At 38.9% G+C, this 25,603-nt stretch overlaps 2 protein-coding genes across 3 annotated transcripts; one reads left to right on the top strand and one right to left on the bottom strand.

Moving 5' to 3' along the window:
* Positions 1–152: 152 nt before the first annotated feature.
* On the bottom strand, positions 153–4,589 carry LOC11431428 (uncharacterized). 2 transcript variants are annotated; one of them, XM_039830873.1, is made up of 7 exons: positions 4,358–4,586; positions 4,026–4,279; positions 3,213–3,421; positions 2,693–2,749; positions 1,189–1,299; positions 801–845; positions 153–584 (listed from the first exon to the last, which is right to left on the bottom strand). In XM_039830873.1, the coding sequence occupies exons 1-7, from the start codon at positions 4,458–4,460 to the stop codon at positions 425–427; spliced, it is 939 nt and encodes a 312-aa protein (XP_039686807.1). In that variant the 5' UTR covers positions 4,461–4,586; the 3' UTR covers positions 153–424. The 2 variants fall into 2 exon arrangements, with proteins under 2 accessions (XP_039686807.1, XP_003597524.1); XM_003597476.3 differs by lacking the exon at positions 2,693–2,749 and having other exon boundaries at positions 4,358–4,589.
* Positions 4,590–11,125: 6,536 nt separating this feature from the next.
* Positions 11,126–15,617, top strand: LOC112419159 (uncharacterized). The gene is made up of 3 exons (XM_039831134.1): positions 11,126–14,645; positions 14,933–15,296; positions 15,342–15,617. The coding sequence occupies exons 1-3, from the start codon at positions 11,194–11,196 to the stop codon at positions 15,615–15,617; spliced, it is 4,092 nt and encodes a 1,363-aa protein (XP_039687068.1). The 5' UTR covers positions 11,126–11,193.
* Positions 15,618–25,603: the final 9,986 nt, after the last annotated feature.

The following is a 25,603-nucleotide window of genomic DNA, read 5'->3' on the forward strand; positions in this document are numbered from 1 at the left end:
GTTTTTCTTAGTGAAAAAGAAAAGAGATTAGGTTCCCAACCAGTCGATCTTACCTATTTCAAAATCATTAGCACAAGAAAGGAGTGATCTCTAAGCAATGATACACCATTTGCAATGAATTAGTTGATGTGAATCATCTTGAATGTAGTGACTTGGCTGAACGTCTTGATCTTATTGGGTACCAATTATCAATATAACTGCACTTTCTCAATCAACATACCATACAAGACAATTTTTTTTTGTTCAAGATTTTTGTTCAACATATAGAATTACATTCCAACAAATAAAAGTTATTTTCAGATAAATATTTCCGCTTATTTAAGTACATACTGCTTTTTGAAGCATGTTAGGTACTTTTGGGGACACCCTTTTGTTCTGCCTAGATGCGGGACTCAAATTTTGTTCTGTCTAGACGCGGGTACAACTATAACACGATAGCTTGAGGATGACATTCACTGACCTCCATCTTTAAAGACTTCCAAACTTTTGGACATCTTTCCCATTTTGCCTGCATGTGAGCTAGAAAAGCTTCTGCCCATTGTTCTTTACTCCCTCTAGTGCTTAAATCATAAGGCACTGAAAAACTGTTCAAACATGATTAGAATATCAGCAATATGCTTATTGACTGAACAAAGAACTCAGGATGTGGATTACTGTGTATAGACGGATACACTACAAGTCTACAACTAAAGTCCACCCATATGGAACTCGAATATCAACTAAGCCACATCTCGTGATTCAATTGTCAAACATTCTGATGAACAAAATGATATGTACAAAAATCCACAAGTAGTATTCACCTTAGCAGTTCTTCAGTTTGACTTCCTTTGTTGAGATTACTATTCCTGCAAGTGCTCAAATTTTAATATAGTCAATTTGTGTTGAAATGCTTGATAAGAAAAAAAAAAAATGAAACAATGATGTGATCTCAATTCCCGAGTATGGTTGAATAGTTATCAAGCATGACCACAACCACAACTCTTTGATTGGTAAAATAATCACATACACACTAAAAGCGGATATCATAGTATCTTGTTATGTCCTTTTAACTCCTTTCTTGGCCTTATTTACCATTTTTCTTACTTTAGGCTTCAGAGAATGCCTTTTTTATGGAACACACCACATGCTGGAGAATTTAATACAACAATTTCTACATCACACCAATAGCAGCATTTTCATAAAACAAACCTGCAGACAAACACTTGGAAAATATGAAGATATTTGGTTGAAAGGTTATAAACTGCATCAGAAATATGATCTTTGCCGAACAGATACACCACTGGATAGCCTAGAAGCCATCTGAAACAAATAAATACACTAAAATGAGATAGGCGACCGCAAATTAGATGTTTAATAAGGAACAAAAAACAATGTGCTATTCTATGGAACAACCATAAAGGAGTTCTACGTTGATATGGATCCCGGTACGAGATTTAAATTTTAAAGGAAAAAATTCCAATTCCTCCGTGCTAACAAGTCTATATGATTAGACTGTGACATACCTACATCCACAACAGGGGACAGTACTAACATAAACACACAGTGGCTTTCAGGGTAAATATAACAGCATGGCCAGCCATTTTTATTCTAAACATCCCACTCCTGGAAAGAACCAAGTATGATATGGTTGATATGAACAGGATTGAAATCACCAAGTTCCCATTCCCCAAAGAGTTAGGAATTTGGCATAGATGAACTAGCCACCCAGCAGGAAAAAATGTATAAGCTTTATAATAGTACTAGATGTGATCTAAGTAACATTACTTGTTAATTCCCACAGACTCTTAACATCATTGAACATTTATAAAGACATGGAAAATGGAGTTTTAGTGCAGCTATGTATGTAACAACCAACAAGAATTCAAGTGTGAGTGTCTTCCTTCCACAGAAAATGGGGACAAAGCTAATAACCTCGTTCACTGTATAAATCTGCAGCTACATCATTTAGTGAAACCAATATAACTAATATAGTAAAGTAAAAAAAAAGGTAAGGTGATATGTATCTAGCTCCTCTAAAGTTAACAATTGAATTAATATAGTAAAGTAAACAATCTTAGTCGTTGACCAATTTTTTCTTTGTTCCACTATCCGAACATGCATAACAAATCATCAATTGTATAGTGAGAGATGTCTCTCATTTATATAAACATGTTTTTAGGCCATATCTCATTTAATGTGGGACTCTCAACACCTCCTTCACACCCAAGATAGAACATCTGAAGCGTGACCTGAATGACTCGATAGCGGATATCCCAACGGATCTTGAACAAACTCTGATACCATCTTAGGAATCAGAGGTTTAGGAAAATGAGAGAAAGTTTAAGCCTTAGAGGCTAAGGAATTATATTAACAAAGATGGTGAAATTGATAGAATGAGCTCTTACTGTATATAGAGCAACTAACTATCTAGAGATCCGGGACTGTGGAAGGCAGTCTGGAAAATAAATGTTCCCAGTTGTGTCTATCTCTCTCCAAATTGCAACAAATGGAAAAAGTTATAAATGGAGAGGATCTTAACCCGCTCAAGACATGTCCAAACAGTTAGAGCTGCTCCTGACAGATGAGAATGTCCTGAACATGGCTGCAAAAGTGAACATTGACGTTCGGTGCTTCATAAATGGAACTACAGGATGGAGAATGACTGTTAGAACTTAGAACACATAGTGGGACTGTTGAGTTTGCTGCAACTCACTTGGAAAAGATCAAAGTTTCCCCAAACTTAGCTGAGGCTATGGCATTGAGTAGGTGCCTACAGTGGATCCAAACAACAACTTAAAATGAGCACATAATCATTGAGTCTGACTGAGGAGTGATTGTCAAATGTTTACATGGAAGATTAAATGATGCTTCTGTTGCAAAAGTAATCACAGACAGTTTGAATTTCTGTCTAGTTTGGCAAATGGAAAAGTAGTTTTTGTTAGCAAAAGTAGAAACGCTGCTGTTCTTGAACTAGTATCTATTGCTAGGCAACATGTTTCCAAATCGTGGGTGGGCTGTGCCCCTAAACCTGTAGCAAATATTGCTGGTAATGATTCTCTTGTTTGTCTTTGAATGAAAGTTTTTTGCTGTAGAAAAACAAACTAAATACCTAACTGAAGCATTACTAAATGTAATCAACTAATATATTTCATATTCTATAGCGAAAGAAGTGAAATACAGAAAAGGAGAAAAACACATTGACATAAGCATATATATTACCGGAGAGGAATTACCCATTCAATGTTGGCACTAAGATGTCAGTGTTTTCCATACAATAACTAAGATCAATGCACTCAGTAGAAGAACAGTGGGAACAATGAGCAGAAGAGTTAGCATCATCCTTTAATTTTTCCTCCCCATTAGAGGAAAAAACCGTTGAAAACAGCTTCTGAATTGACACCATCTGCATAGCTAATTGGCTTTTCTCTATTTCCGTTATCAACTAAACACAAAATTAACCAAACATTCCATTAGGAATAAACACATGAAATTGAGTAAGATTCTGTTCGGTAAAAAATTGTGGATAAAAGCAGCGGTTGAATTAGGTTATAAATATGAGATGACAAAAGAAGTATGCTTAATTAATATTTAATTTTTTTCAATTAAGATAACAAGGGCAAAATTGAGAGAAAAATGTGAGTTATAAGCTTTAAGTTACTTGGATTAGCTTATCAAAAAACATCAGCTAACAAAAATAAGCTATAAGCTAGTGAAAAAAATGACAGTTATCAAACCGGTCATTTTAGTAGTATGAGCTTATAAGCTATAAGCTATCAACTATAAGCTAGTTTGTTGTGCTTGCCGAACATACTAGTATAAGCTACTGTATCATATACGTGCTTATGTATCAGCTATTTCCATTACATAGATAAAATAAAGTCAGAATATTTTTATCTAAGCAAGTTATTTCTATAAGCTATCCTGAAAAGCTTATGAAATAAGCTAAAAACAGCTTAAGAACATGTCATAATTAATTTCTATAAGCTAATTCCAAAAAAGTCTTCAAATATTTATGGCAGTAAATAAACAAAAATATGTTAATCTACCTGTGGGGATTCATGTTCAAGATCAACAAAGAGCAATTTCGAATCCAAAGACGAATTAACAAAATGAGTTAACTCAGTTACATGAATGAAGTAAATCATTTCTTGTATAACCATTAATCTTAATTGTTGAAAAATTTGGGATTGATTTTGAGCAAGTTGAAGAAGTGAAGAGAGTTGGTGTTGAAGTTGAGGCATGATTCCACCGTAATCGATCATAACTACGGGTCTCATTCTTGTGATTAAGGCAATGATATCTGTGATGCGTGAAATTGAATTGAATGTAAAAAATAGAATTGATTGAAGAAAATTGAAAGAGATGAAGTGTGAGGTACCTAATTGTAAACGACGTTTTGAAGAAGATTTGAGGCTCCAATTCATTTGAGATAAACATGAATCTATTGTTTTCATGGCTTCATCCAACTCTATCGCTTCCATTTTCTTCTTCTACTTCTGATTCAATGTCAGTGCCGCGTTCTTCTTCTTCAACTTTTTTTGGGGGGTCAAAATGGAACATAGCATATGTTTGGTTCAAGGTAGAGAATAATTGATTTGGAATAAATTGATTCTTCACTAAAAATAAGTTATGTTTGGATAAATTTATGGAAAAGTGAGGTGAATTATAAATTTTTCTTTAAATATCAATTTTAAATAAAAAATTATGAATTTTAGCTTCAAGTAGAATTAATTTTAAATACAAAATTAATTGTATTAGAAAGGAACCAAACATATTAGAATCAACTATATGTCTTCAAAATAAAATTTGAACCTTCTAGAAGTTAGAAGTGGAACCAAAACGAGTTTAAGCAAATAAATAAGTTTGTACGTATTATTCATAAGTTTGTCAAGGTAGTTTTTATTATTATAATAAAACAGCTTATGAAGATGCAAATTTCGTTAGTGAGAACTAATGAATTGACATAAAAACTTATTGATTTACATAAACTGCTTTTCATAAGCTTAAAAATAAGTCAATCCAAACGAGTCCTTAGTATTTGAGTTTGAGATAGACCATAGGTCAAGGTCTAATGGTTATTCTTACTCCCTCATTTTCTATAACACACCAAGTCACAAACCACTTCGAGATTTTATAATCATAACTTTTTTTGTTCCCTTTTGTTTTCTTTTACACACTCACTGTAATGATCTCAAGGAGGTGCTCCAAAGTATTCTCACAATTTAATATTTTGAATTTACTATAAGACTAATCCTCAACTCACCAGCAATTTTTTTCCTTTTGTTTCAAAAGCGATTCTAAGAATCAAACTCTTTTTTTTTTTCCTTTATGGAAGAGAGTCGTACTACCAACTATTCTAACATGATTTTGATATCAAAAAGTAGATTTTTATAAGTTCTTACAATGAACCGTCATGGAACAATGCTCCAGGATCATTTAAAACTTCAATTGTGACTCGTGTAGGCCCAGAAGTAGAGTTCACAATCATCCTAGTTGTAATTGTTTTTTTTTTGGTAACAAAGCTAATAACAAAGAAAAAGCTGAAAGTAAAAATACAGAAACAGAAACTATGCTCTAGGAAACAGAGTTCCTATGGCATCAAAGCGAATCAAATCCAAAAGCTCATGAGGTGGTGTGGCGTGGAATAAGCACTCTTCATTAGATGAAGCTCCTAACTTGGCCAAATAGTCCGCGCATTGGTTTCCCTCACGGAGACTGTCATACCCCAATTTTGGACCGTTTAAAATCTCTTGTCCGTATTTTAAAATGGTTCACGTTCCCTTTTTATTCGTTTTTTTTACCATTTAAAATTCGGGTTTCTTGTCTTTAGTCATTCAAAAAGTTTTTATTTTTACATTTTAATCAACGTTCGCATTTCACAACAATTAAAAACCGTCTCACTTTCGTTTTTACGACGCATAGTTTTTTTTACCGTAACGATCACGTCAAAAAAGAGAAGGCCTAATCGCTTTTTTTTAAAAAAAGGCGTCTTTTCTTATTAATCATTTCAATCGAAATTTCGGCAGGGAGGATACTTTGAAGTACCTCATGTCAGATTCCGAAGGGACTTTTTATTTTTTTATTATTTTTTTTATTTTTATTTTATTATTATTTTTTTATTTGTCTTTTTTAGTTTGTTTATTATTGTTTTATTTTATTATTTTTATTTTTTTATAAAAAAAAACACAACAAAGAAAAGAAGAAGACATACGTCTTCCCTTTCTTCTTTTTCTTTTGCTTTTCTTTTTCTTTTTCTTTTTATTCATTCTTTTTATTTTTATTTATTTATTTATTTGTTAAGCCTTTGTCCCCAAGTCTCAGCTGCAGGGGCATTTTGGTTTTTGTTTTGTACCAGAGCCAACCCTAGTTTGTCACTATAAAAACCCTGTCAATCATTGGGAAATGGGCCAGAAGTCACTGTTCACGTCAAAAAATCAGCAGCAATTCACAAACACTCATTTTCTACTTTTCCAACCCTTTTTCAGATCAAACACTAAAAATTACAAAGAAATAACATGAACACATGAAGAACATTCATATATTCATCAAAATCCAGCAATACCAAAACTTTACTAAAACCTCAAAACTATTCATATAACCACACAAATCACAAACAAGCAACCACAACACAACCGGACCGGAGCAACAACAACACAACCGGACCGGAGCAACAACAACACAACCGAACCAGAACAGCAAGCAGGCCGAACCGGAGCAGAAAGCGGAACCGGACCGTAAGGGAGCAGAAACGAACCGGAAGGAAAGAAGGGGACCGGAAAAAGAGGTAAAAATTTCACATTTTCATTTGTAGATCTAGGATTTTTGGTGTATGGTTTCGAAATTTTGAGCTTGGATTCGAGTAGAGGAGGGGAAGAGGAGTATTTTGATGTAAAATTTTTTCGAGAAAAGCAAAAAAAAACTCCGGCGCGGCGGCGCTCCGGCCGGCCACCACGCCGGAGTTGCTCCGGCCGCCCCTCCCCCACCTTCTTCTCCGGCGAGATTCCTAGAGAGAAGTGGGAGCTTCTCTCTCTAGGTTTTTAGAAAGAGGTTTTTTTTGTGATTTGTGTTATGTTTTTTTGTTAAAACTCTTTTATAGTGTTTCTTTTTTTGGTTTGATCTTGTGCACATGCGCATACTGCAATTCAGTGCTCCATCGCGTTACACCCCTTGGATCTGGATCATTCCTTGATCTGAGGGCTCCTGTGTATCTTGATTTTGGATCAAGTGGATTTTCTTTCTGCGTGAGTATGGTGTGGTTTCTGTTTGGACCATCAGATCGTTGATCTGACGGTCACTGTGTTTTCAGTATAATCCCTTTGTTTCTATGTTGTTTTTGTGACCGTTGGATCTTAGATCCTATGGCTATGATGAATCCAGGGGTTTGAACTTGGACCATTGATTTAATCCAATGATCCAGAATTAATCCTGCTGAGCCATTTGTTTATTATTTTTATTTGTTATTGTTTTTACTTTTTAAATGCTGTTTTTTATTCTCTTTGACATTTTTACGTTTAGAAAAAATTCCAAAAAATGTTTTTCTCACTATTTTTAATTTTCTATCATTGTTAAAAATCCATCCTTTTTTTTCCCTTTTAATTTGTTTTTTTTTTTTTTTTTATTATTATTTCTTATATGATGATCTTAAATTTTTTATTATCTTAATTCTTGCTTATTATTTCTTATGTCTCATTCATCATAATATTCCTTGTGATTACTAACCATTTAATTTTTGTCTTAAATCATAGCATGCATATTCAATTTTCTCATCATTTTATTTTGTCATTGACTTAGTATGTATAAATAGGGAATTGATGTAATTTTATTTCTTGCATTTTATTTTGGCATAAAGGCCTTAGGGTTGTATTTAGGAATTGATGTAATAATGTAGGTAACACAAGCACCGACACATGCACCGACACTACCACATTTTATTTACCGCTTTCCGTTAGTTTTTTACGACGTTACGTTAGTTTTCACCGTTAGTTTAGAAAAATCATTTTTCACAAAAAAATCAAATATGTCAAATTCAAAAAATATTTTTTCTTAGCAACATTTTCCCTTTATTTTCTTAATCAAATTTTTAATCAATTTTAATTCAACTTCAATCATTTTCAAAATTTAAAATCAATCAACCTCACTCATTTCTTTTATCTCATGCCTTGAGGCCTCTTTCTCTTCTTAAAACCATTTTCAAAAATCTTAAAATCAACCTAACCCACCAAAGAAATTTTTGAGTGGAACTACGTCGGTTTTGATCCCTTTCCCAAAAAGGGTACGTAGGCAGAGGACTCGTCCTTCCAAATCAAATAAAAATAACCAAAAACATACTTCTTCTCCCTCCATTCTTTCACTTAGACATTAGGCAATAATTTTTCAAATAAACAAGTAGTTTAGCACAAGATAATCTAGGTAAGAGGTTCCTATGGAATACCATAGTCGTTTAGGGTGCTTAACACCTTCCCTATTCGAAACCAACCCCCGAATCCAAAGTCTCGATAAGGGTTTTTACTCATTTTTTCCCTTCCCAAGAATAAAAATCGAGAGTTCAAAGATTGACGATTCAAATCAATTAATGGTTTGATATCCGAAAATCGCGAGCACAGAAATGGCGACTTCACTGGGGATCTTAGATCCTACGCGGGTTAAACCCACCTTACTTTCTTTATTTTATGCTTTATTACTTGTTTATACTTTGTAAATATTTGCTTACATGTTTACCTTATTACGTGAGGGGTGAGAAAATAAGCTCTACACCCGAGCTTGAGGGAAATATAAGATAGGAGTGGTAGACTCATAGTGGCATACCGAGAGTATACTCGTGTCTTGTCACACGTGAGATAACCACACTTAGCAAAGGAGCTTGAAGTAATGTATGTCGACGTGTGTTTTCACGTTTTAGACTTTATTACTCTTAAGTTTCCAATGAAGCTAAGAACCTTTTAGTAACCCTTAACCCATCTTGGCCTTTTAGGATGTAGTGCGGTGGCTAACCGAGTGTTTTTTCGGAATTAGTCGACACGCGATACTACACTCAAATGAGACTTTCCTACGAACGTTGTTGGACCGGGTGTTTTCTCGGTATCCGATAATATTCGGAAGTGGTCAATGACTTTGGGAACCTCGGTAGAACCCTTGTTACAAGTGCAATTTAAACCATAGTCCTTACCAAATGGCGTTGTTACGTGGAACTTACCCTCACCTTGTATTCTATGTACTTGAGCATTATCATACATACATGCATTCATTCATAAACATATTTTCTCATCCATTAAAATATTGAAGGACTTATATAGGTTTTTTATAAACATCATAGGTTATGGAGGTTGTTGGAAGGAGGACCCACGGGTATAAATTCAAGGCACCGGATACAGAGAGTTTAGAGGGTTTGAGGGGTTTGACGAAGATGTTGAAAAATCCGGGTCATTTTCAGGAGCGGTACGGTAATTTACTCGATATTCTCAAGACAAAAGTGGATGTAATGCTTCTCAATACTTTGGTCCAGTTCTATGATCCGATTTACCATGGCTTCACATTCCCAGACTTTCAGCTCTTCCCAACTCTAGAGGAGTATTCCCATTGGGTTGGTTTACCGGTGCTCGATGAAGTACCCTTTCATGCCTTTGGGCCCATTCCTAAAATCCCTACCATCGCAAAAGCCCTTCACCTTGAAGTAGCCGACATAAAAGACAAGTTCACAACCAAAGACGGTCTCCCATGCTTACCTTACAACTTCCTTCACCAAAAGGCCACCACTTGTTTCGAGAAATCCAAAACCGATGATTTTGAGTCTATCCTTGCCCTGCTTATCTATGGCATAGTCCTCTTCCCGAAAGTTGACAAGTTTGTTGACATGAATGCCATACGGATCTTCTTAACCCAAAACCCGGTTCCTGTTTTACTCGCTGACACGTATGTCGCTATTCATGATCGCACTAGTCATGGAAAGGGGACCATCGTCTGTTGTACACCTTTACTCCACCGCTGGATTACTTCACACTTACCCCGTCCCAGTATTAGACCAGAACCCATCCCTTGGTCCCAAAAGCTCATGACTTGGACCCCAAAGGACATAATCTGGTTCAACCCATCTTGTGGCCCAGAGTTTATTATTGACAGTTGTGGTGACTTCAACAATGTACCTCTTCTTGGTACGCAGGGAGGAATTAGCTACAGCCCAATTCTTGCGAGACGACAGTTTGGGTATTATATGGAGATGAAGCCTGTGTACCTCATCCTAGATAGGGATTTCTTCCTCTACAAAAAAGATGATGCAAATCAAAGAGTGCAGTTCGAGAAAGCTTGGCATTCCATCGTCAAGAAAGATAAGAATCAGTTAGGAAAGAGATCGGTTATCGCCCATGAAGTTTATGTCCAATGGGTTATTGATCGAGCCAATAAATTGAAGATGCCATACCCACGACAAAGGATCGCAACATCAACCGTCCCAGCTATACCTTTACCTTTACCTCCCGAGTCCTTAGAAGGGTATCAAAAGCAGTTGGATATCGAAAGGCGTGAGAAGTCCATGTGGGAAATGAAGTACCGCAAGAAGGATCAGGAGTATGAGACTGTGATGGCCTTACTAGAGCAAGAAGCCTATGATAGCCACAAGAAAGATGTGATAATCGCCCAGCTGAAAAAGAGTATCAAGGAGAAAGATGCCGCGCTGGATCAAATTCCCGGGCGGAAGAAGAAACGCATGGATCTCTTTGATGGGCCGCATTCTGATTTTGAGGAGTAGCTTGGTTCAGAGGCTTGAGAGTCTTTCAGTTTGTTTTTGATGTTTTTGTGTAGTTACGGAGTCTATCCCTTGGCTCATTTTGTTGAAAGGGAATTATCTTGTTTTATTTTGAAAGTTTATCCCTTGGCTTTGTTGTTAGAAAGGGAATTATCTTGTTTTACTTTGAAAGTTTATCCCTTGGCTTTGTTGTTAGAAAGGGAATTATCTTGTAATCAACTTTGTTTTTTATGATTTGTTTAGGTTGGTATGTTTACAAAACTGCTTCTATAGGTCCTTCAATAAAAAAATATATATATATAAAAATTGCATATTTTTGGCATATAGCATATCATGCATCATATTGCATTCATAAAAAGTATCAAAAACCAAGTCTCATGCTCTCCTCATTTCTGCCTCAGAAAAGAAAAGTGGCCCGGCGTATTCAGTACAAACCCGCTCGCATTCACAACACTCAAGCTCATATCAAGAAAAGGATGTTAGCGGCAGAACAGGAAAACGCTCAGCTCAGAGAGGAACTGGTTAACCTCAAGGGGGAGATGGAAAGAATGGCACTTATGATGGAAACTATGATGGCTGAGAGAGAGCAAGCAGCAATCTCCAATTCAACTCCTGTTGTGGTCGTCACAGCTGCACCTGAGGGTCCCCCGCAACCATCTCCGACTACTACTACAACTATCGGCCTCACCCAGCCTCTGATGACTGATTTTTCTTCTGGTAATATGGCAACTATGGGCAACTCAGGCTTCCGTCCTCTTGGCCCCCAGGGTCCCTTTGCTACTCCTCAGTATTCCATGCCTTCAGGCTACCCTTGGGGCATGCCGATTGCAACCAACGGGGGTTTTGGTCCAGGCGCTACTGAAATGCCTTTCGCACAGGGTCAACAGACTTCGGCACATTTCCAGATGAGTCAACCGATTCCTCAAGCTACCATGACTCAAGCAGGTCCTACTGTGCATGTTGGGCCACAACATGAAGAACAGATTTATCACTCCGACAGTATAATGGGGGATGATAAAGCAATCGATTGGGAAGAAAGGTTCGGTGCTCTAGAGAAGAAGATGAGTAATATGCGGGGAAAGGAAACAGTCGTCCAAAGCATATATGACCTTTGCTTGGTACCAGATGTAAACATACCTCCAAAGTTCAAGATGCCTGTATTTGAGAAGTATCAAGGGGACACATGTCCACAAAATCATCTAACTATGTATATTAGCAAGATGATAGCTTACAAGAATAATGTTCCCTTACTCATTCACTGCTTCCAGGATAGTTTGACTGGTCCGGCACATACCTGGTTCATGGGATTGAAAGGAGTCACTACTTTTGAACAGTTGGCTGAGGCCTTCATGCAACAGTACAAATATAATACCTATCTGGCGCCAAGTCGCAAGGAGTTGCAGTCCTTAACCCAGAAAGATAAAGAATCGTTCAAAGAATACGCACAACGCTTCATTCAAAAAGCTGCTCAGATTCGTCCTCCCTTGGATGAGAGGGAACTTTCAGAATTGTTCTATGAAACCCTGAGCCCTTGTTATTCAGAAAAGATGATTGTCTGTGCATCACAGAAGTTCACTGATTTGGTGGAAACAGGAATGCGCATCGAGGAGTGGGCTCGTAAGGGAGCAGCTGTTTCGGGAGGTTCTTCAGGTGGTTCTTCAGGGGTTTCGTCCAATGGTAATAAGAAATTTGGGAATGGTTACCCAAAGAGGAATGCCCAAGAGGTTAGCATGGTGGCTCATGGAGGACCTCAGCCCGTGTACCCTAATCACCCCTTTGTTGCCAACATCACCCCACAAATGACCGCGCCCCAGAACCCAAACTATCAATCACCCAGACCTCAAGGACCTACACCATACTACCCCCCATTATACCAACCACTATACAACCTACAACAATTCCCTCAACAACCATATTACCCCCAACAACCATACCAACAAAGACCACAGCAACAACCCCGTCCTCAGGCTCCTTACAATCAGCAGAATCAAAGGCAACAATTTGACCCCTTGCCAATGACCTATGGAGCATTGCTCCCTTCTTTACTTGCACAGAATCTGGTCCAAACAATACCACCTCCTCGCATTCCAGACCCTCTCCCACGCTGGTACCGTCCGGACCTTCATTGTATTTACCATCAAGGGGCACCAGGCCACGATGTGGAGCGTTGTTTTGCTCTTAAGAAAGAGGTTCAGAAACTGATAAATAGTAAAGAGTTAACCTTCACCGACCCTGATGCTGTAGCTCAGAACAATCCTCTGCCTACTCATGGGCCTGCTGTTAATATGATTCAAGAAGATCAGGAAGAGGCTCGCATTCTCTCTGTAGGTGATATCAAGACTCCTCTGGTACCGATACATGTGAAAATGTGTAAAGCAACTCTCTTCAACCACAATCATGAAGCTTGTGACATATGTTCGATGGATCCTCGTGGATGTATACAAGTCCAGAATGATATGCAGGGTCTCCTAAATAGAAGGGAACTTGTGGTTACAAGGGAACCCGAGAGCAAGGACGTCTGTGTTGTCACTCCGGTATTCAGAGCCAGGAGGCCGCTGGTGATAAACCCTAACAGTACAAAGCCTGTTGGTACTCCCTTGGTAATCTGTGTGCCTAGGCCCACGCCTACTACTGCTCAGAAAGCTGTACCCTATAAGTACGAAGGCACGATTCTTGAGCCCGGAAGTGAGACAACTTCACCTGTTGCTGTGGATAATATCGCAGAGAATAGCCGGATTTTGAGGAGTGGCCGCATGTTTCCTACGGTGGGTCCGAAGAGTGTTAGTGTTCCAGTCGATGAGCCAGTAAAAGAGCAAAACGCCGGTAAAGGTAAAGCTGGGGAGCAAGCCAAAGAGTTTGACTTTGATGATGCCGATGAAGTCTTGAAGCTGATCAAGAAGAGTGAATACAGGGTGGTGGACCAGCTGTTACAAACTCCTGCGAAGATTTCCATCATGGCCCTGTTATCAAGTTCTGGTGCTCATCGGGATGCCCTGAGGAAAGTACTAGACCAGGCATTTGTGGATTATGATGTAACTCTGGGTCAATTCGAAAGCATTGTGGGGAATGTGACCGTGTGTAACAGTCTGACTTTCAGTGATGAGGATCTCCCGGCGGAGGGGAATAAGCATAATCAAGCATTATTCATCTCTGTACTTTGCAGAACGGACTCGTTATCCAACGTCCTGATAGATACCGGCTCTGCACTTAATGTGATGCCCAAGTCAACTTTCGACCAATTGGCGTACTCCGAGGCTCCTTTGAGACTTAGCAAGGTGACAGTAAGGGCCTTCGATGGAACTAGGAGATCGGTGTATGGTGAGGTAGATTTGCCAATTTCGGTCGGCCCACATGAATTTCAGGTTACTTTCCAAGTCATGGAAATCCAGGCTTCTTTCAGCTGTTTGCTCGGCAGACCTTGGATTCATGACGCTGGGGCTGTGACATCTACTCTCCATCAGAAATTGAAGTTCGTAAGTCGTGGAAAGTTGATCACTGTGAGTGGCGAATCGGCCTTTTTAATCAGCAATTTGTCTGCTTTCTCTGTTATCGGTGGTAGTGGTTCAGACGGGCCATCATTCCAAGGATTCTCTGCCGAAGAAAGTGTCGGTAAGATTGAGACTTGTATGGCTTCGTTGAAGGATGCCCGGAGAGTAATTCAGGAAGGCAAGACCGAAGGCTGGGGTCAGCTAGTGGAGTTGCCAGAAAATAAGCGTAAAGAGGGAATTGGTTTCCTTAACAGTAAGCCTGGGATGTTCGACCCTACCAGAGGTTCTTTCCACAGTGCTGGTTTCATTCATGATTCGCCAGAGACTAATGCAATTTTAGATGATGCACCTGGAGGAGTGACACCGGTCTTTGTGACGCCTGGAGGAGCTTGCTGCAACTGGATTGCTGTTGACATTCCTTCTGTGACACCCCGCTCTAAGTAATGTGTTTGTCTTGTCTCTTGTTGTTTTTTGTTTTTAAGAAAACTCCTTTCGTTCTGCCCAAGGCGAAAGTGAAATCATGTAGGGCTTTGTTTTGATTCTAGTACTTTTATTACAAATAAAAATCGTCGTTTCTATCACGGCCTTTATTACTTTTTATTTTTTGTTACTTTTTCTGGAAAAAATGGTAATACAAAAATCCAAAAAAATCATTCTCTTTTTCTTTTAAATTTCAAAACCAAAGGTCTGCATTTACTCATTAAAATCAATCATGAATCATGTGCAGACTGAACATAAGTGAATCCGTTGAACACAGTGACCCCATGCTTTCTCCCAACTTTGAGGTCCCGGTTTACGAGGCTGTGGCAGAGGAGGATGAGGAGATCCCGAATGAGATCAAATGGATGTTGGAACAAGAAAGGAAGACAATTCAACCTCATCAGGAGGAGATAGACATCATCAATCTGGGTACTGAGGAAGACAAGAAAGAAATCAAGATTGGGGCATCGTTGGATGTATCTGTCAAGAAAAGAGTAATTGAGCTTATCAGAGAATATGTTGATATATTCGCATGGTCATACAAAGACATGCCGGGTCTAGACCCTGAGGTCGTTGAACACAGACTGCCTTTGAAGCCTGAGTGTCCTCCGGTAAAGCAGAAATTGAGAAGATCTCATCCTGATATGGCCCTCAAGATCAAAGAGGAAGTACGAAAGCAAATTGATGCAGGTTTCCTAGTCACATCAGAGTATCCTCAATGGTTGGCCAACATAGTGCCTGTTCCAAAGAAAGATGGCAAAGTCAGAATGTGTGTTGATTATCGGGACTTGAACAAGGCTAGTCCGAAGGATAATTTTCCTTTACCTCACATTGATGTATTGGTTGATAATACTGCTAAGTGCAAGGTTTTCTCCTTCATGGACGGTTTCTCCGGCTACAATCAGATCAGGATGGCTCCTGAGGATAGATAAAAGACGTCTTTCATCACGCCCTGGGGTGCTTTCTGCTATGTGGTGATGCCATTTGGTTTGATAAATGCTGGTGCCACTTACCAAAGGGGTATGACCAAAATCTTTCATGATATGATTCACAAAGAAATTGAGGTCTACGTAGATGATATGATTGTTAAGTCTGGCACAGAAGAAGAACATGTTGAGTATTTGTTGAAGATGTTTCAGCGGTTGAGAAAGTACAAGCTCCGGTTGAATCCTAACAAATGTACTTTCGGTGTCAGATCTGGTAAACTCCTAGGCTTTATCGTCAGTCAAAAGGGTATTGAAGTTGATCCCGACAAGGTCAGAGCCATCAGAGAAATGCCTGTTCCAAAGACAGAGAAGCAAGTCAGAGGTTTTCTTGGTAGACTCAATTATATCTCCAGATTTATCTCTCACATGACCGCCACGTGTGGACCAATTTTCAAGTTACTCCGCAAGGATCAAGGGGTGAAGTGGAATGATGATTGTCAGAAGGCTTTTGATCAAATCAAAGAATATCTGTTAGAACCTCCAATTCTTGTTCCTCCAGTTGACGGAAGACCTTTGATCATGTATTTAACAGTACTAGAAGATTCCATGGGCTGTGTTTTGGGTCAACAAGACGAAACCGGAAAGAAAGAGCACGCTATCTACTATTTGAGTAAGAAGTTCACTGATTGTGAGTCCCGATATTCTGTACTTGAGAAAACTTGTTGTGCTTTAACTTGGGCTGCCAAGCGTCTCCGTCATTATATGATTAATCATACAACTTGGTTGATATCCAAGATGGATCCTATCAAGTACATATTTGAGAAGCCAGCTTTAACTGGAAGGATTGCTCGCTGGCAGATGTTATTGTCCGAGTATGATATCGAGTATCGCACTCAGAAAGCAGTCAAAGGTAGCATCTTGGCAGAACATTTGGCTCATCAACCAATCGAAGACTATCAACCAATCAAATTCGACTTCCCAGATGAAGAGGTTATGTATCTAAAAGCAAAAGATTGTGACGAACCAGTGTTCGGTGAAGGTCCTGATCCTGAATCCGAATGGGGTTTGATATTTGATGGAGCCGTTAATGTCTATGGTAGTGGAATTGGTGCAGTTCTCATTACCCCTAAGGGTACTCACATCCCTTTTACTGCAAGGATTCGATTTGATTGTACAAACAACATCGCAGAATATGAAGCTTGCATCATGGGTATCGAAGAAGCCATCGACTTGAGGATCAAGAAAATTGTCATCTATGGAGATTCAGCTCTCGTGATTAACCAGATCAAAGGAGAATGGGAAACTCGCCATCCTGGTTTGATTCCCTACAGAGATTATGCGAGACGATTGCTGACTTTCTTCAACAAAGTAGAGTTACACCATGTGCCCCGTGATGAGAATCAAATGGCGGATGCTTTAGCTACTCTATCCTCAATGATCAATGTGAACGGTCACAATACTGTGCCAGTAATCAATGTCCAATTTCTCGACCGACCTGCTTATGTGTTTGTAGCTGAAGCAATTGATGATGACAAGCCATGGTATCATGATATCCAAGTTTTTCTTCAAACTCAAAAGTACCCACCTGGGGCATCCAACAAGGACAAGAAAACATTGAGAAAATTGTCAAGCCGTTTCTTCCTTAACGAAGACGTTTTGTATAAAAGGAACTTTGATAGGGTCCTACTTAGATGTGTGGATAAGCATGAAGCAGAAAAATTGATGTGCGAGATTCATGAAGGCTCTTTCGGAACTCACTCATGTGGGCACGCCATGGCGAAGAAGATATTGAGGGCTGGGTACTACTGGATAACAATGCACGCTGATTGCTACAATCATGCCAAGAGATGCCACAAATGTCAAATCTATGCTGACAAGATTCATATACCACCATCTATGCTCAATGTCATCTCTTCCCCGTGGCCCTTCTCTATGTGGGGCATTGACATGATTGGTCGGATTGAACCAAAGGCTTCCAATGGGCATCGCTTCATATTAGTGGCTATCGATTATTTCACCAAGTGGGTTGAAGCAGCATCTTACGCCAATGTGACCAAGCAGGTAGTGGTCAGATTTATCAAGAACAACCTCATCAGCCGCTACGGTGTTCCCAACAGAATCATCACAGACAATGGCACAAATCTGAATAACAACATGATGAAAGAGTTGTGCGATGACTTCAAGATTCAACATCACAATTCTTCTCCTTACAGACCACAGATGAATGGGGCAGTTGAAGCTGCAAACAAGAACATCAAGAAGATCATACAGAAGATGGTAGTTACTTATAAGGACTGGCATGAAATGTTACCCTACGCTTTGCATGGATACCGTACCTCAGTGCGAACCTCGACAGGGGCAACCCCTTTCTCTTTGGTATATGGTATGGAGGCTGTACTACCTGTAGAGGTTGAGATCCCTTCTTTAAGAGTCTTGATGGAAGCTGAATTGTCTGAAGTTGAATGGTGCCAGAGCAGGTACGACCAGTTGAATTTGATTGAGGAAAAACGTATGGCTGCTTTGTGTCATGGACAGTTATATCAGTCAAGGATGAAACAAGCATTCGATAAAGGAGTCCATCCCCGCGAATTCAAGGAAGGAGATCTTGTGCTCAAATGTATCAAATCCTTTCAACCAGATCCTAGGGGCAAATGGACGCCAAACTATGAAGGTCCCTATGTGGTGAAGAGAGCTTTCTCTGGTGGTGCTTTAATTCTTACAAATATGGATGGAGAGGAGTTACCTCGTCCTGTGAATTCTGATGCAGTCAAGAAATACTTTGTCTAAATATATAAAAGAACAGCTCGGTAGGTCGAAAACCTGAAAGGGCGGCTTAAACCAAAAATGAGCGTCTCGGTGGATCGAAAACCCGAAAGGGCGGTCCAGGCAAAAATTAGAGACAAAAAAAAAAAAAAAAAAAAAAAGGGGAAATTATCCTGATAGATCGAAAACCCGCAAGGGCGATCTATGCAAAAATTAAGGATCGAGACAAGTAACTGCATCAGATGAAACACCACTCGCCCGAGATACCTTGACTGTCAGAAGTTCTCTAATGTTGAAGCATCCAAACTGTGGAATTCAAAGTGGTTAGAAGTATAGCGGTTATTGTGTTCAATGTGCCTATCCCATATAATTACCATATTCCAACTCTTTGTAATCTGTGGTGCCATGCCTTTAGCCGGTCACCTTTTCTATTAAATCAATTTGAGCATGTGCCCCTTTGTTGGAATTCTTGTTTATTCTATGTGCAAAAAATCTTTCTTTCGTTTTTAGTATTAGTATTTGAAGCAAAAATTTTGAAAACTTTTCTAAAGATTTTATGTTTTCTTTCCAAAAAAAAAAAAAAAAATGACAAACATATTATCTTTAAAAACATGTATCACATAAGTATGTGTCAACAGTTGGTCCGAAACAAGCAGGTTCAACAAAGAAGAAATAGTCATTGCAAAAAAAAAAAAAAAAAAAAAAAAAGAGGCGCCCTGGTGGATCGAAAACCCGAAAGGGCGGTCCAGGTAAAAATTAGGGGCATACAAAAGAGAAAAAGAAAAATGTCTCCCCGGTGGATTGAAAATCCGAAAGGACGATCCAGGCAAAAGTTAGGGATTTCAAATAAATACAAAAAGCAATGACTATTTAGACAAGACAGTACGGTGTTGCATTGATGAAATGGCGACTTCTACCACAGTTTGTGAAGACTTACCTCAGCAGTATGTTTAAGGGCTGTACCCTAACAATGTTTGATTCATTCCCCGTGACTTTATCCCCATTGAAGGCTTTGAGTGTTCGTACAGTGATGCCGGGCCATTCTCCTCGTAGACCTGCCCAGTCCTGTCTCAACAATCTTACCATTACACCATCATATGAGTCTCATACATATTCATTCATTCATGCATACATAGCACGCATATAAACACCATCCATACATAGTTTCTTTTTTTTACCCAATATTTTGCTTCATTATCCTCAAAATGGGTCTAAACTCAGGTATGTTATAAAACCAATCATGTTTCAAAGTGGCAGGTCTCGCCAGTAACCAGTCTATACAGTTGCCCCATCGTCTTCAGACAATTTCATTTTTCCCCTCAGGTGTATCTTTGTCAAGTTAATCCCCACTCATATCAAGCTTTACAATGTCTTTACTTTAGCCACTCGTCGGCCCATCATGTCTTTAATTTCGCCACTCGTCGGCCCGTCATGTCTTTACTTTAGCCACTCGTCGGCCCGTCTTGTCTTTGCTTTAGCCACTCGTCGGCCCGTCATGTCTTTACTTTAGCCGCTCGTCGGCCTGTCTTGTCTTTACTTTAGCCACTCGTCGGCCCATCATGTCTTTAATTTCGCCACTCGTCGGCCCGTCATGTCTTTACTTTAGCCACTCGTCGGCCCGTCTTGTCTTTACTTTAGCCACTCGTCGGCCCGTCATGTCTTTACTTTAGCCGCTCGTCGGCCTGTCTTGTCTTTACCTTAGCCACTCGTCGGCCCGTCATGTCTTTAATTTCGCCACTCGTCGGCCCGTCATGTCTTTAATTTAGCCACTCGTCGGCCCGTCATGTCTTTACGTTCGCCACTCGTCGGCCAATCATGTCTTTACTTTCGCCACTCGTCGACAATCATGTCTTTACTTTCGCCTTGAAACAATGTTATTAAACATCATCATTTATACTCCAGTCGTTTCAAGGTACCTCACAACAATCGTAAGCATTACCTATCATTTCTTTCCCCAGTGATACCTATCCATTTGTCTCCCAGTCAGTCTTTGCATCATCTTTACCTTCATGCTTATATCATATTCAGTCATATTATCACATTCATCAGCATCACATCTCTGGCGTTTCAAATGGTCCAAAATTGGCGTTTTTATATATTTAAGTCTCTCCGACCCTTTGGTTTAAAAAGTTCTCTTTTAAAACCTTTGTGACGAAGAAACTTAAATAGGGGCATCTGTCATACCCCAATTTTGGACCGTTTAAAATCTCTTGTCCGTATTTTAAAATGGTTCACGTTCCCTTTTTATTCGTTTTTTTTACCATTTAAAATTCGGGTTTCTTGTCTTTAGTCATTCAAAAAGTTTTTATTTTTACATTTTAATCAACGTTCGCATTTCACAACAATTAAAAACCGTCTCACTTTCGTTTTTACGACGCATAGTTTTTTTTATCGTAACGATCACGTCAAAAAAGAGAAGGCCTAATCGCTTTTTTTTAAAAAAAAGGCGTCTTTTCTTATTAATCATTTCAATCGAAATTTCGGCAGGGAGGATACTTTGAAGTACCTCATGTCAGATTCCGAAGGGACTTTTTATTTTTTTATTATTTTTTTTATTTTTATTTTATTATTATTTTTTTATTTGTCTTTTTTAGTTTGTTTATTATTGTTTTATTTTATTATTTTTATTTTTTTATAAAAAAAAAACACAACAAAGAAAAGAAGAAGACATACGTCTTCCCTTTCTTCTTTTTCTTTTGCTTTTCTTTTTCTTTTTCTTTTTATTCATTCTTTTTATTTTTATTTATTTATTTATTTGTTAAGCCTTTGTCCCCAAGTCTCAGCTGCAGGGGCATTTTGGTTTTTGTTTTGTACCAGAGCCAACCCTAGTTTGTCACTATAAAAACCCTGTCAATCATTGGGAAATGGGCCAGAAGTCACTGTTCACGTCAAAAAATCAGCAGCAATTCACAAACACTCATTTTCTACTTTTCCAACCCTTTTTCAGATCAAACACTAAAAATTACAAAGAAATAACATGAACACATGAAGAACATTCATATATTCATCAAAATCCAGCAATACCAAAACTTTACTAAAACCTCAAAACTATTCATATAACCACACAAATCACAAACAAGCAACCACAACACAACCGGACCGGAGCAACAACAACACAACCGGACCAGAGCAACAACAACACAACCGGACCGGAGCAACAACAACACAACCGAACCAGAACAGCAAGCAGGCCGAACCGGAGCAGAAAGCGGAACCGGACCGTAAGGGAGCAGAAACGAACCGGAAGGAAAGAAGGGGACCGGAAAAAGAGGTAAAAATTTCACATTTTCATTTGTAGATCTAGGATTTTTGGTGTATGGTTTCGAAATTTTGAGCTTGGATTCGAGTAGAGGAGGGGAAGAGGAGTATTTTGATGTAAAAAATTTTCGAAAAAAGCAAAAAAAAACTCCGGCGCGGCGGCGCTCCGGCCGGCCACCACGCCGGAGTTGCTCCGGCCGCCCCTCCCCCACCTTCTTCTCCGGCGAGATTCCTAGAGAGAAGTGGGAGCTTCTCTCTCTAGGTTTTTAGAAAGAGGTTTTTTTTGTGATTTGTGTTATGTTTTTTTGTTAAAACTCTTTTATAGTGTTTCTTTTTTTGGTTTGATCTTGTGCACATGCGCATACTGCAATTCAGTGCTCCATCGCGTTACACCCCTTGGATCTGGATCATTCCTTGATCTGAGGGCTCCTGTGTATCTTGATTTTGGATCAAGTGGATTTTCTTTCTGCGTGAGTATGGTGTGGTTTCTGTTTGGACCATCAGATCGTTGATCTGACGGTCACTGTGTTTTCAGTATAATCCCTTTGTTTCTATGTTGTTTTTGTGACCGTTGGATCTTAGATCCTATGGCTATGATGAATCCAGGGGTTTGAACTTGGACCATTGATTTAATCCAATGATCCAGAATTAATCCTGCTGAGCCATTTGTTTATTATTTTTATTTGTTATTGTTTTTACTTTTTAAATGCTGTTTTTTATTCTCTTTGACATTTTTACGTTTAGAAAAAATTCCAAAAAATGTTTTTCTCACTATTTTTAATTTTCTATCATTGTTAAAAATCCATCCTTTTTTTTCCCTTTTAATTTGTTTTTTTTTTTTTTTTTATTATTATTTCTTATATGATGATCTTAAATTTTTTATTATCTTAATTCTTGCTTATTATTTCTTATGTCTCATTCATCATAATATTCCTTGTGATTACTAACCATTTAATTTTTGTCTTAAATCATAGCATGCATATTCAATTTTCTCATCATTTTATTTTGTCATTGACTTAGTATGTATAAATAGGGAATTGATGTAATTTTATTTCTTGCATTTTATTTTGGCATAAAGGCCTTAGGGTTGTATTTAGGAATTGATGTAATAATGTAGGTAACACAAGCACCGACACATGCACCGACACTACCACATTTTATTTACCGCTTTCCGTTAGTTTTTTACGACGTTACGTTAGTTTTCACCGTTAGTTTAGAAAAATCATTTTTCACAAAAAAAATCAAATATGTCAAATTCAAAAAATATTTTTTCTTAGCAACATTTTCCCTTTATTTTCTTAATCAAATTTTTAATCAATTTTAATTCAACTTCAATCATTTTCAAAATTTAAAATCAATCAACCTCACTCATTTCTTTTATCTCATGCCTTGAGGCCTCTTTCTCTTCTTAAAACCATTTTCAAAAATCTTAAAATCAACCTAACCCACCAAAGAAATTTTTGAGTGGAACTACGTCGGTTTTGATCCCTTTCCCAAAAAGGGTACGTAGGCAGAGGACTCGTCCTTCCAAATCAAATAAAAATAACCAAAAACATACTTCTTCTCCCTCCATTCTTTCACTTAGACATTAGGCAATAATTTTTCAAATAAACAAGTAGTTTAGCACAAGATAATCTAGGTAAGAGGTTCCTATGGAATACCATAGTCGTTTAGGGTGCTTAACACCTTCCCTATTCGAAACCAACCCCCGAATCCAAAGTCTCGATAAGGGTTTTTACTCATTTTTTCCCTTCCCAAGAATAAAAATCGAGAGTTCAAAGATTGACGATTCAAATCAATTAATGGTTTGATATCCGAAAATCGCGAGCACAGAGACAATGATGAACTGAAAAATTATGCACAGATAAGAGATCTTTGATGTCTTGTATTATGACCGCGTACACATGAAAGCTTGAAACTCTTCCTGTAATGAGGTTGATGGAGAGAAGGGAATCCGAGTAGCAAGCTAATTCCTCTATTCCCATTGAAACCGCCATGAGTAAGCCTTGATGAAGAGCAGTGAGTTCAGCTAGCAGGATGTCTGTCGAATCCGGAATGAAGCCAGAGAAACCAGCGAGGTAGGCTCCACCATTGTTTCGAAAGATACCTCCGAACCCCGCATGGATTGGTGTTCCGAGGCAGCTTCCGTCCACATTGAGAATGCTACAATTATTATTATTTTGATTCCATTTAACCATGCGATCGGGAGGGATGATATTGTTCCTCTTGAAACATGTCTCAATGATGTTGACAGAATCGTTAATACGGTAGCTGATCCGAGTTAAAGGCCAAGTTTCATTGCTGATGCACATCATGTTGCGGTGCCTCCAAGACCACCATAGGCCGGCGAGGAAAGTGGTTGAGCGCGGCCCAGAGGACTGATTCTTGATCCAGTGCTGCACACAATTCGTTGAGAAGAAAGCATTGCTAATAAAGCCCATTCGATGCCAGATGGCTGCGGAATGCTTGCAGTCGCGGACACAGTGGAGGAAGCTTTCATCTTCCTCCCCACAGCGCGAACAAATAGCTGTTGGAGTCATGTTTCTGTGGTGTAGCAGCGATAAGGTAGGAGCTGCGTTGTGACAGGCAAGCCAGATTAGGAGCTTGTATTTTTCTGGAACCTTCAGATGCCAAATCCAAGACCAAGTAGTGCCATTACCTGATGATTCCGAGGGAGCATAGCCATGAATATCCACTTTTAGTAGTGTACACACCATTCTTGTTGTGATTCCAGATGAGAGCGTCCACGATATTAGCATTGAATCTCATGCTTGAGTTATTGATCATATCAGCTATGCCTTGAGGAAGATTGGTGTAAAGGGCATCAGTATGTTGGCCAACGGATGTGAATACCTCTTTGACAGTGAGATGGATATCGTGGATGTCAATGATAGGGACCAATGAACCAAGGTAGCCATGAGAGCTCCAATTACTGAACCAAAAAGAGGACGTGCCCGCCCCCGCCCGCCAAGTATATCCGGATTTGAGAATATCCTTAGCTCGAATTATAGAGAACCATGAAGGTGAGATGCTGCTTTTCACGCTATCCTCAAGCATGGTTGGTCCGGATGAATACTTATTTGCAAGGAGATTCACCCATAATTTATTCGTGGATTGAACCATGTCCCAAACTAGTTTCCCTAGCAGACAAACATTAGCATCTCTTGCGGAGCGAACCCCTAAACCACCAATAGACTTAGGTGTAGTGACTGTTTTCCAATTGACAAGGTGGATCCCTTTATTATTGGATCCCTTCCAGATGAAATTACGGACAGTTTGATCAATACTATCACATATATTCTGTGGAAGCCAATTAATCTGCATGTAGTATGTAGGTATGGAAGATAGAACAGAAGTTGCAAGAGTCAATCTACCTGTTCTATTTAGGAGTCTGTTCTTCCAAGATGCGAGCCTGTTTTGCATTTTTTCGACCATAAAATTAAAGTCACTTCTCCTCGGACGACCTTGAAGCATTGGAAAACCCAAGTATTTGCCGAATGAGGCTGTACTTTGTATACCAGATATAGCAGTGAGACTATTGATTTTTCCATTTGGAGTACCAGAAGAATAGTAGGCTCTAGATTTGGAGATATTGATTTTCAACCCGGACGCTCGACTGAAACTATCAAACAAAGTGGTTATGTATTGAAGTTGAGAGCTTTTCGCCTTGGCAAAAAGAAGAACATCATCAGCAAAAAGAAGGTGAGATATCCGTGGGCCGTCATTTGTGATATGGATCGGATCCCATTCCCCTTTAAGAACAGCGTCGTGAATCGCCACTGAAAGCTTTTCCATGCACAGTATAAATAGATAAGGTGAGAGAGGGTCACCTTGCCGGAGGCCATGAGTGGGCTTGAAAGGAGGCATTTTATTTCCGTTCCATAAAAGGGAGTAATTGGCTGAGGAGACACAGTGCATAATAAGTTTAACCGTAATATCCGGAAAACCGAAATCATGGAGACAAAGTTTGA

This window comes from Medicago truncatula, chromosome 2 (assembly GCF_003473485.1).
Source record: "Medicago truncatula cultivar Jemalong A17 chromosome 2, MtrunA17r5.0-ANR, whole genome shotgun sequence".
In the NCBI taxonomy this organism is placed as follows: Eukaryota; Viridiplantae; Streptophyta; class Magnoliopsida; order Fabales; family Fabaceae; genus Medicago; species Medicago truncatula.

Excerpts from the sequence above, each read along its gene's own strand:
- LOC11431428 (XM_039830873.1), bottom strand. The coding sequence starts at position 4,460 with ATGGAAGCGATAGAGTTGGATGAAGCCATGAAAACAATAGATTCATGT. Across the intron at positions 2,750-3,212 it reads TTAGTGCCAACATTGAATGG|GCACCTACTCAATGCCATAG; the intron begins GTAATTCCTCTC and ends GATCCACTGTAG. Across the intron at positions 1,300-2,692 it reads GAAACTTTGATCTTTTCCAA|ATGGCTTCTAGGCTATCCAG; the intron begins GTGAGTTGCAGC and ends TATTTGTTTCAG.
- LOC112419159 (XM_039831134.1), top strand. The coding sequence starts at position 11,194 with ATGTTAGCGGCAGAACAGGAAAACGCTCAGCTCAGAGAGGAACTGGTT. Across the intron at positions 14,646-14,932 it reads TCTGTGACACCCCGCTCTAA|ACTGAACATAAGTGAATCCG; the intron begins GTAATGTGTTTG and ends AATCATGTGCAG. Across the intron at positions 15,297-15,341 it reads TGAAGCCTGAGTGTCCTCCG|ATCAAAGAGGAAGTACGAAA; the intron begins GTAAAGCAGAAA and ends ATGGCCCTCAAG.